At 55.3% G+C, this 9,240-nt stretch overlaps 1 protein-coding gene across 1 annotated transcript; it reads right to left on the bottom strand.

The window, feature by feature from the left end:
• Nucleotides 1–361: 361 nt before the first annotated feature.
• SCAMP5 (secretory carrier membrane protein 5) lies at nucleotides 362–8,458 on the bottom strand. The gene is made up of 7 exons (XM_074599957.1): nucleotides 8,282–8,458; nucleotides 6,612–6,687; nucleotides 6,168–6,296; nucleotides 4,007–4,163; nucleotides 3,196–3,297; nucleotides 2,731–2,848; nucleotides 362–2,608 (listed from the first exon to the last, which is right to left on the bottom strand). The coding sequence occupies exons 2-7, from the start codon at nucleotides 6,616–6,618 to the stop codon at nucleotides 2,414–2,416; spliced, it is 708 nt and encodes a 235-aa protein (XP_074456058.1). The 5' UTR covers nucleotides 6,619–6,687; nucleotides 8,282–8,458; the 3' UTR covers nucleotides 362–2,413.
• Nucleotides 8,459–9,240: the final 782 nt, after the last annotated feature.

Below are 9,240 nucleotides of genomic sequence, written 5' to 3'. Positions count from 1 at the left end.
GGGCGTCCCTCTTAACATTGGCAGCTGCAAATCAGCAGCAAGAAAGGCAAGAGGGCTCTGTGTCACCAGCTGCGAGACGTGGAAAGCAATGGGGAGACCTCAGTAAAACCCCAGGCGTGTGCTAGAAACATCCAAGCATCCGCTCTCCCGCCCCGTGGGCTTCAGCAGCACCATGCCTCGGTCACAACCTAAAGCGGTCACAGATTCAAAACAAGCGCAGCTATGGTATCCTGCCCGGCTCGCGCTGGCAGGTCAGGAAGGCTGAAGCTGGAGGGGCAGGTTTCAGCAGTCAGCACTCGCACTTGCCCATTCAGGAGACACACCGGAGAGGAGGGTTAGATGCTGAAGCAATGTCTGTTAGTTGTAGCTCGTTACAGTTATTATTTATGCATCTTATTGGAAATGCAAAAGGTGAAGTCACTTAATTCATTGTTTCTCAGACATGGATGACAGAGCACGTGATTTGGCATAGTCAGTTTTAGGCTAGCTATAAATGAATTGCACAATATTTAAACCTGATTAAGTACATAATAGGCTCAGCAAATGATTACTTTTCTCCTTACATTTTATACATATATATACACACACGCACACACAGACAGGCATTTTATCATTAGCTGCATTTTAGTCTTGTCAAGAGACGACTGCCTACTGCAGAATGACTGAAGTGATACCCTTAAAAAGGAAACTATTCTTGGGGGGCTTTGCTGAAAAAGAGAAGTTCCTCTTTGGGGTGATTCTCGCAGGTAGGAGTCACAGACAAGTAGAGAGGGAGAGGGGACAGGGGTGAGGGGTTGGGAACACGCACAGCTCTGGCTAGCTGTGGCACGAGCAGTGGCACGCTGAGCTCTTTGCCTGCAGCGGGCAGGAGATATTTGAGCCAAGGAGCCAGACTGGACTCTGGGCTGCTTTTTCTAGGCCTTGGAGAAAAATTTGGCTTATTTAAAGTGCATTTAGAGTCAGAAAAGCATCTCTGAGAAGGAGCTTTCCTTACTCCTGCCCTGCAGCATTCATCAGCTCCCCATTTATGAACCGATCTTTTCCAGGGTCTGCCAGTCACCGTCCCCAGCTGACAGACCCCAAGAGTTCAGCTGCCTCCTGCTAAGGTGCAAGATCATTATTTAAAGCCTGACCCCTCCCTAACTAGGGAGGGATTTGGGGCTGACAGGAGCAGGGATTTCTGCACTGGGAAAATACACAGCCACGCTTCACCACGCTGTTTAGAAGCGCAAGCAAGCGGGAATCCTTCCCACCAGCCTGGAGGTTTCCTAAAGAGCCTTAAGTTAGCGTGTGCCTCAAAAAGCTAACGGGGACAAATCTTGGTCTCGCTCTTTCCATGGTCAGTGAGAACTGGTTGTATGTGCTTGCATACGGGGTGGCAAGGTTTGACCCAGAGCCTTGCCCAAGAATAGGTCCTCTGAGAAACACTCTGCCAGTTTTATAGCTGCTTTTCGAAACGGAAGCCTTTAAAAAACAGACTCGGGATGCAGAATCTGGAACAGGACGCTTGTATCCCGCAGGGAAAACCTGTCCTTGCTCCCCAACACACACGCAAACACACACACAGCGCGCCGGGGCTCCTGCCTGCGCTTGCGCACGAATACTGGTCTGCCACATCAAAATGTGAACTACTCATGTACAACACCACACCGAGAAAAATTGTAGATCCTGAGCCAGGGTGTAGATTAAGAATCTCTTGGCTTCCAGCATATCAACAGCAAGATTTAGGATTTCTTTTTTTTTCTTTTTCCCTTTTTTTCCCCCCCTTTTCTTTTTTTCTTTTTTTTTTTTTTTTTTAAATGCTAAATCAGTCAGCCACCTGCTAGTAAAAAAGCAAAAGAAAAGGGAGAATTCCCCGGATTGCTTGCCCTTGCTGAGACGGTGGCGAGTGGCTGGACTCTACCAACTGAAAGAGAAAACTCACACGCGTCAGAAACCTGTGGTTCAGCGCTTTTTCCAGGAGGGGAGGTGGGTGCTGGTTGCTGTTTTTATCTTTCCCTTTGAGGGGAGGTGAGGTGGAGGGGGGGACACGGCGCTTTTGGCTGATGTAGTTCTAACATACACCTATCACCACAGTAATTAAAAAACCACCACCATACACTATTTCACAGGGAAAAAAGAAGACAATGTGAACGTACACTTACTACCACGCACAACAAGAGCCCTGCAGGTCAACTCATGGCCTCTTCAAAACGGAAAATAAAAGAGAAAAGAAGAGCTCAAGACGATAACGGGGGCAGGGGGGAAATAAAAAAAAATCCAAAATTATCTTGTTACAAAGAACAGGAAAAGAAGAACCATTATGGTACACTCCGACTCTCCGAAATAGCTGCAGAAACTCGGCTCAGCTTTTCTTCTCCTCCTCCTCCCTTTCCCCCCCCAGCTCTTTTGCCCGAGGACAGAGTCCTGCTGCTCACATCTCGTTGGAGTAGGTGTAGTTGGGGGTGGCCGAGTACTGCGTCTCGTGCTGCATCATGGCCCCCTGCGCCGCCCCCATGGCCGCGTTCTGTGCTGCCTGCTGCACATGGGGGTTCTTCCAGGCCCCCGTGGTCCACTCCTCCTGGGCTTTGCTGAAGCTCCCTCCACTCCCCCGGTAGAACTTATGCACCTGGAGCAGGTTGAAAAGTGAAAAGTCCTGAGGCACTGAGCGGCTGCAGCTCGCTCTGAGACCCCAGGGTAGCAGCAAGGGCTCCCTGAAGCAATGCAGCCCCCCGCTTTCTCCTCCCCTACCATAGTGAGAGCAATGAAGGAGAAGACCGCCATCCCCGTGAACAGGACGGTGGGGATCAGCATCACCACGGCGGACCCCACATTGGTCCCGAAGAAGGAAATTGCTGCAATCCAGCCGCTGCAAAGGAGATGAAAACAAGCGTTCAGCAGCCTGGGGCTTTCCCGCCAGGCTCTGCTCATCCCTCCCCCACAACCCTCCCAGCTCCTCAAACCATCTTCACAGAATCACAGAATTATAGGGGTTAGAAGGGACCTTTGGAGACCACCTAGTCCAACCCCCCTGCCAAAGCAGGTTCACCTAGAGCAGACTGGACAGAAACGCATCCAGGTGGGTTTGGAATATCTCCAGAGAAGAGAAATTCTCTCTTCCCCAAAAAGAGAAGCTGCTGAAGCACTGAGGATGTTAAACCACCTGTTCAGCGGCAACCGTCCTTGCACGCAATACGGGAACACCATCTTCCTTACCAGACGCCCCAGCCAGGGATTCCCACCGCCTGGATAATGCTGATCACCAGCTGGGCCATGAAGGTGAAGAAGAAGGCCATGAAGCTGAAGGAACTGTCTGTCCTGCAAGAGAAGGCTTGGGGTCACTCCCTACGCCTCCATCCCTGCTGCACCGCAAGGGAAGGGATCCCGCACCTTAAACCCTTTCAGGGTCACAGAAGCAGCTGTGGATTAGCGAGAGGGTGGTGAGAAGCAGAGCAAAACTATAGGCAAGGGGAAAAAAAAAAAAATGCCAGAGGCTGAAGCTGGTGAATGAAGGAGCACCTGGGAAGGCCATGGGGCATCAGACCCTTCCCCCGACTCAGCCAGCTCTGAGAGGGCATCCGTGTTTGGACACAGCTCTTCGTAGGGCTCAGCCTTCCTGCGCGGGGAAGAAATACACCCCCAGTTTTCTAGATCTGGGGATACCGCACTGGGGATTGACCTCAGCGGCACAGGTAAGCGATATAAGCGCCTCAAGGGCTCATGGAAAAATACAAAAGAAGCCTCAAGGATGGATGGAAGGGAGGGAAAGCTGGCACTGCAGCTGCATCCTGACACTGTGCAGAGGGTGTCTTTATATCACATGTTTGGGGGTTTGGCCCTCGGGAAATCCCAAACACCCTTGCTTTGGAGGTTAGGAAGTAAAGCTAAAGGGCTGGACAGGAAGAGCAGAAATTCCCCCAAATACCCAGGCAACGTCCCAAGCTAAGCGCTAACCGTTTAGGAAGGAAAACAAACAACAACAAAAAAAAAAGACCACGAGAAGCCAGGCTGGGGTGTGACCACTTACTTGAAAGCTTTGTAAATAGGTCTAAACCAGCAGACATAGGAGCAGGGCGTAAAGAGAATGAGCCAGAGAATTGCCAGTCCAAAATTAACAGCTCCGCCGCCTCCAATCAGCCATGCGAGGCAGCCAACGAGATTCACCGCCAAGGTGATGCTGTTCACTGCAAACACACACACACACACACACACAGAAGGAGCAGAGTAGTGCGTACGCAAGGACACGAGAGACCCCGACCCCAGGGATGCCCACGTGGGGCTGGCCACCGGTGGGTTGGGCCAGCAGTGTGTTACCCTAGCCGGATTTCCCTTAACTTCACTTAAACTAAGCTGGACGAGTCTCAGCAGGAAAAAAAAAAAATATTACATATATTGCTCGGAGTTGTAATGACTTAAGCAGGTCCAGGGCTCGTGGGGCTCTGAGGATGGGAAAGAGCCGTATTGTCCCGCTGCCATCAACCCGGGGCACGTTTTCATCAACGGAAGGAAACTGGAGGAATCGAAGTGAAGCTTTTTCCCCTCACCTCCAGCCACAGCTTCACCGAAGAGGCTTGTGGAAGAGTTCCCCGAGCTAACGCCCCCTTGAGCCGAGTCCTCAACTCCTGTCCCCGCCTCACTAGTTCACACTGGGGTGGCATGTTTGCTTCTCCCACCCCTGCTCAGGGTTACGTGACACAAGGGCTATTACTACGAAGCCTGGCTTAGCAGACACAGGACAAAGCAGAGAAGGCTCATCTGCATTCTGACGCCTCCAATTTTTGAGAATGATTCATTATTCCCAACAAGAATTAAAACCCTCCCACTGTCGCCCGCAAGAGAGCTGCAGCTGGCAAGAAAGGGAGCTCAGTTGGCCGGGCTGAGCGGGCGCTCGCTGCTCCCTAAAGCCCCCAAGGACACTGAGGGGACCTTTCAGCCTCTCTGCGCTTGTGTCTGGCTGGGTGTTTGCGGGGGAGTTGGGGAGAAAACAATCCAGAGAGGAGCTCCGGAGACAGAAACCAGCAGGCAGGCGATTGGCTTCGGGGAGCTGGTGCTGTGGGAGAGGCTGGAGCAAGAACCGAGCTCTGTTAAATTAAGCAGAGCAAGAACAGCCAGATTGAGATGGGGAGGGGGATTTAACACCCTCAAGACAGCTTCCTTAGGGAAGCACAACGGTTTTTTCCTCCCCCTTCACAGAAAAGCTACGCTAAACCTCCCGACGTGACAGGGGAAGTTATCCCAGGGTCACCTTCCCCATGGGATGCGGTCCCCGCAAGCCAGAGCAAGGTACTGCCCCGGGGGTGCCAGCCTGGCACCGTGCCGAAAGCAGAACCGCCCCGACCTCTGTGGTGCCAGCTCAGCTCCTCATAACGTGTCCCCAGGCTCAGGGCACTTCCTGGGCACTGATATGCATCCAAAGTTCAGGGAAAACGCCTGATTAAGGAACTAAGTTCTTCTAAAAAGAAATAAAAAACGATGGTGCCAGCTCGCCCTGAGCTGCACACACGCATTCCCAGGGTGCAACCTATCCCTCCAGTTCTTCTCCCCACCCGGGGTTGTTAAGGAAGAGAGAGACCCATGTGAGTTTTAAGAGTTAGAAGACGTTTAGAAGCTCTGTTAGCACAGCATGGCATACAGAGGCATGCAAGAGGATGCTTGACCCAGGCAAGACCCAGCTTTGGGTGAGAAGCCCTGGGCTCCTCTGTTTTGGGGAGCAGGAACCCAGTCCAAGCGGCACCTCAGCCTTGGGCCGCCACCGAAGGGCTCACAAGGAGCTCGGGGTGGCAGAGCTTCCCCAGCCTGGCTGGCCAAGAAAGCCAGCAGAGGCTTGGCAGCTCTCCGGTAGGGCAAGACCAGCAGCCGAGCGAGACAGAGCGGGGAGTAAATCCTTCGGCAGAAGGAAATGTGGGTGCTGAGCCACCTCCTCCTCGCAGCGGAACATCAAGGTCACCACTGATGGCCCTCAGCCAGCTGCACACATCCACCTAGGAGGCTTGGAAGGGCTGAAGCCCATAAGATGCTGCAGCCCTCATCCCATCCCCAAGGGGTTTTGGAGGAGACACCAAGGCCTGGAGGGGCAGAAGGACTTCCCCCGATCTCCCTCTGCACTTTCAGCTGGTGACTTCCAGAGGAGCAGCCTTCGGTGAGGCAAAGGTAAACCCACCCAAGCCTTTCCCCGCCCAGGGACTCACACATCCAGAGGTAGTAAAGCCGCTTGGCCATGGTCCGGTGCTGCGGCGGGATCTCCGCATCGAAGTCCTGGTAGAAACATGGTTTCAAGGGGATGAACTTGGGCAGGGGAGGGAAGTTGTTTGCTTTTTCTGCAAGAAAAAGTTTCACCAGCATTAGGGACTGCACGGAGCTGAATGCAAATCAAGAGGCTTCCTAATTATTCTCGTTCGGCCCCGAGAATTGATGAGTTTCCCGCAGAAATTAAGGATTTCCTCTTACAGCCACCAGCAGCCCACCCACACGCATGGAGACGAATTTAGCTCTCACTGACCACGTGGATCCTGCCAGCATGGACACACGCCACACCACTGGGGACTAACGAGGTGACGTTATGGCCAGTAAAGCCCCAAATGGGCTCCAAAGGCAAGTGGCAGCCCAGCCAGAGACACGGCCCCCCCCAGTACCTGCCATGCCTGCACGGGCTCAGCCTCTCTGTTCCACAGGAAAAGCAGAGAAAAAAACCTGGGAGCTTTATCAAAGCTGGAAGAAAATGAGAGAAAAAGAGATGTGAAGTGGTCAGGTCCTTCCCCAAAGAGCTTTCACCTTCCCACCACTCCGGAACAGCTCGAGGGCAGCACCCTAACAGGGCAGGTCACTTTATTTGTGCCGACACTTTCCTCTACGGTATTCGCACGTCCCGGTTTACCGCCCACACCTGGCTGGAGGCAGGATAAATCCCAGCTCCTCTGGCCCGGGGCTTATGCACTGGTTAAGGCGGAAGATTAAGAGAAGATCCAGTGATGTGGGGCAGGGCGCAGGCTTAACCTCCCACCCCCGACTGACCTACATGCAGCCCCGGGAGAGGGGCTGGGCTCTGAAATCCTCAAGTTTGTTACCTGGCCCAAAAAACAATTTTATTTATTTTTTTTATTTTTCTTTCTACAAAGAGCCTCTCCTCCAGCACAGGGACCGGCATCGCAGCTCCCTGCACATCCTCTGCGAGCATGAGCTAGAAATCAGGCCAAAAGGGAACGGGGAAATCAGCTGAAAATATCAGCTGGAAAAAAGAAAATAAATCAGTGGCGATCGTTACTAATGAGTCACTTGAGTGCTGGCTTAACGATTACTCATTTTGACACCTTGTGGGGCATCTTGCAGGTGGGAGCTCAGCATCCCAGGACGGTCCCAGACCACGCCAGGCTCAGCCTCATCCCACCCATAAAAATTCATCAAAATTAAAGCAAAAATGAAGCGTGAGGGCAGCCGCTCTGCATATCTCCACCTGACAGCAGGTCTTGCTGTCTCAGGCAGAGGAATGGCAGCAGCCAACACATTTCTCGTGACTCAGGGTGCTGGTGGTCAGTGTTTCAGAGGACAAGGGAGGGTTTCTGGGGGGTGTCCGCCAGGGGCAGCCCCTACAACAACCACCCAGTGCCAAAAACACCGGCCAGGCAAAGCAAACCCATCTCCTGGCATCCGACAGCAGCCCACGGCCAACTCCATCGCTATAAATACGAGCTGACGTCTCCCTGCCATGACGGAAGCCAACGGCGATGCACCGGGGGTGTCGTGTCCCCCTCCCAGCATGTGTAACACAGGGCCAAGCATGCCCTCCGCCCCGACGCCTGCCCCAGCGCTGCAAAAACCAGGTGCTTTTGGAAAATTTGGGTGTTTTTAGCAAAGCTGATGGGGGGTGTTGCAAACTGGGGGGGGTAGGCTTTTGCAACGTGACCCTCCGGCGATCACACAGTGTGCCGGGGGTGCCAGCCCCGGGGGGTGAGGTGGGGGGTGGGGTAGGTCTCCACGGCCGAAGGGCCGCGTACCCCACGCACCCCCCCATCCCATCGCCCCCCCCCCCATTCCATCGCACCCCCCCCCCATTCCATCGCACCCCCCCACCACCAAGCCGGGAGGGGACCTCCCCTCAGCGGCCCGGCTAGGGGAGGACGGCGCCTTGCCCCGCCTCAGTCCCCGGCGACAGCACCCACGCGGGGGCGGGCGGCCCCGTAGGCACCCCCACGCCGCGCACCCCCCCCCGGAGCAGGGTGCAGAGGGATGGGGGGGCTGTGCAAAGGGCTGTCGCCCACCCTAGGGGGGAGCATCCCCCCTCCTCTCCCACGGCCCCGGGACTCACCGGCGTGGCGTCGCGTGACCCGTCCCGGTCCCGTCCCGCGGCGGGTGGCGGCGGCCGCGCGCCCGCTTGGCGCTGCCTCCTGCCGCAGCGGGCCAAAGTCTCGCGAGACTACGGGTGCCGCTGCCGCCGGGCCGACTACAGGGGACAGCCCCGAGATCTCGCGAGAGCAGCAGCCGCAGCCGCCGCTGTCCAGGGTCCTGCTGCCGCCGGCGGGGAGGGGCGGGGCCGGCGGGAGGGGGCGGGGCCACGATGGGGTCGGGGGGCTCTAGGGTGTGGGGGGGGGTCTATGAGGCAGGGGTGCAGGAATCCCTAGCTGGGGCAGAGCAAACCCCACCTTGGGCATGGGTATGGTAACCTCCATGTGGATAGGAGGAAGACCCTCTATTGTCCGGGAGAGACCCTCTATAGGCCAGGGAGATGCTTTATGGGGCAGGAGAGACCCTCTATGGGCCAGGAGGGACCCTCTATACGGCAGGGAGATGCTCTGTGGGGCAGGAGAGACCCTCTATGGCCCAGGAGGGACCCTCTATAGGGCAGGGAGATGCTCTATGAGGTAAAGGAGACCCTCTATGGGCCAGGAAAGACCCTCTATAGGGCAGGGAGATGCTCAATGGGGCAGGGAGACCCTCTATGAGGTAAAGGAGACCCTCTATAGGGCAGGGAGATGCTCTATGGGCCAGGAGGGACCCTCTATAGGGCAGGGAGATCCTCCATGGGACAGGGGATACCCTCTGTGGGGCAGAGAAGACCCTCTATGGTACAGGAAGATGCTCTATGGGGCAGATCCTGGCCAAGAAGGCAGGCAGGCCGGCCTGGGTCTATGCAGGCTGCCTGTGCCCAGGAGGCTCTGGGGAGCCTGCAGGTCCCACCAGCAGGACAAAATTTAGGGGACCCCACAGCCTGCTACGCTTCATGCCAGGGTGCCACAGGGCCAGCACCTGCCCACACTGCCCTGCTCT

This window comes from Larus michahellis, chromosome 9 (assembly GCF_964199755.1).
Source record: "Larus michahellis chromosome 9, bLarMic1.1, whole genome shotgun sequence".
In the NCBI taxonomy this organism is placed as follows: domain Eukaryota; kingdom Metazoa; phylum Chordata; class Aves; order Charadriiformes; family Laridae; genus Larus; species Larus michahellis.
Note: the sequence above shows the minus strand (reverse complement) of the source record. Positions and strands in the feature narration are given on the sequence as shown.

Bases quoted from the DNA above. Each gene is read 5' to 3' on its own strand.
- SCAMP5 (XM_074599957.1), bottom strand. The intron at 3,298-4,006 runs GTAAGTGGTCAC...CTTCTCTTGCAG, and splicing joins CCTATTTACAAAGCTTTCAA to GACAGACAGTTCCTTCAGCT. The intron at 2,849-3,195 runs GTAAGGAAGATG...TCTCCTTTGCAG, and splicing joins ATCCCTGGCTGGGGCGTCTG to CGGCTGGATTGCAGCAATTT.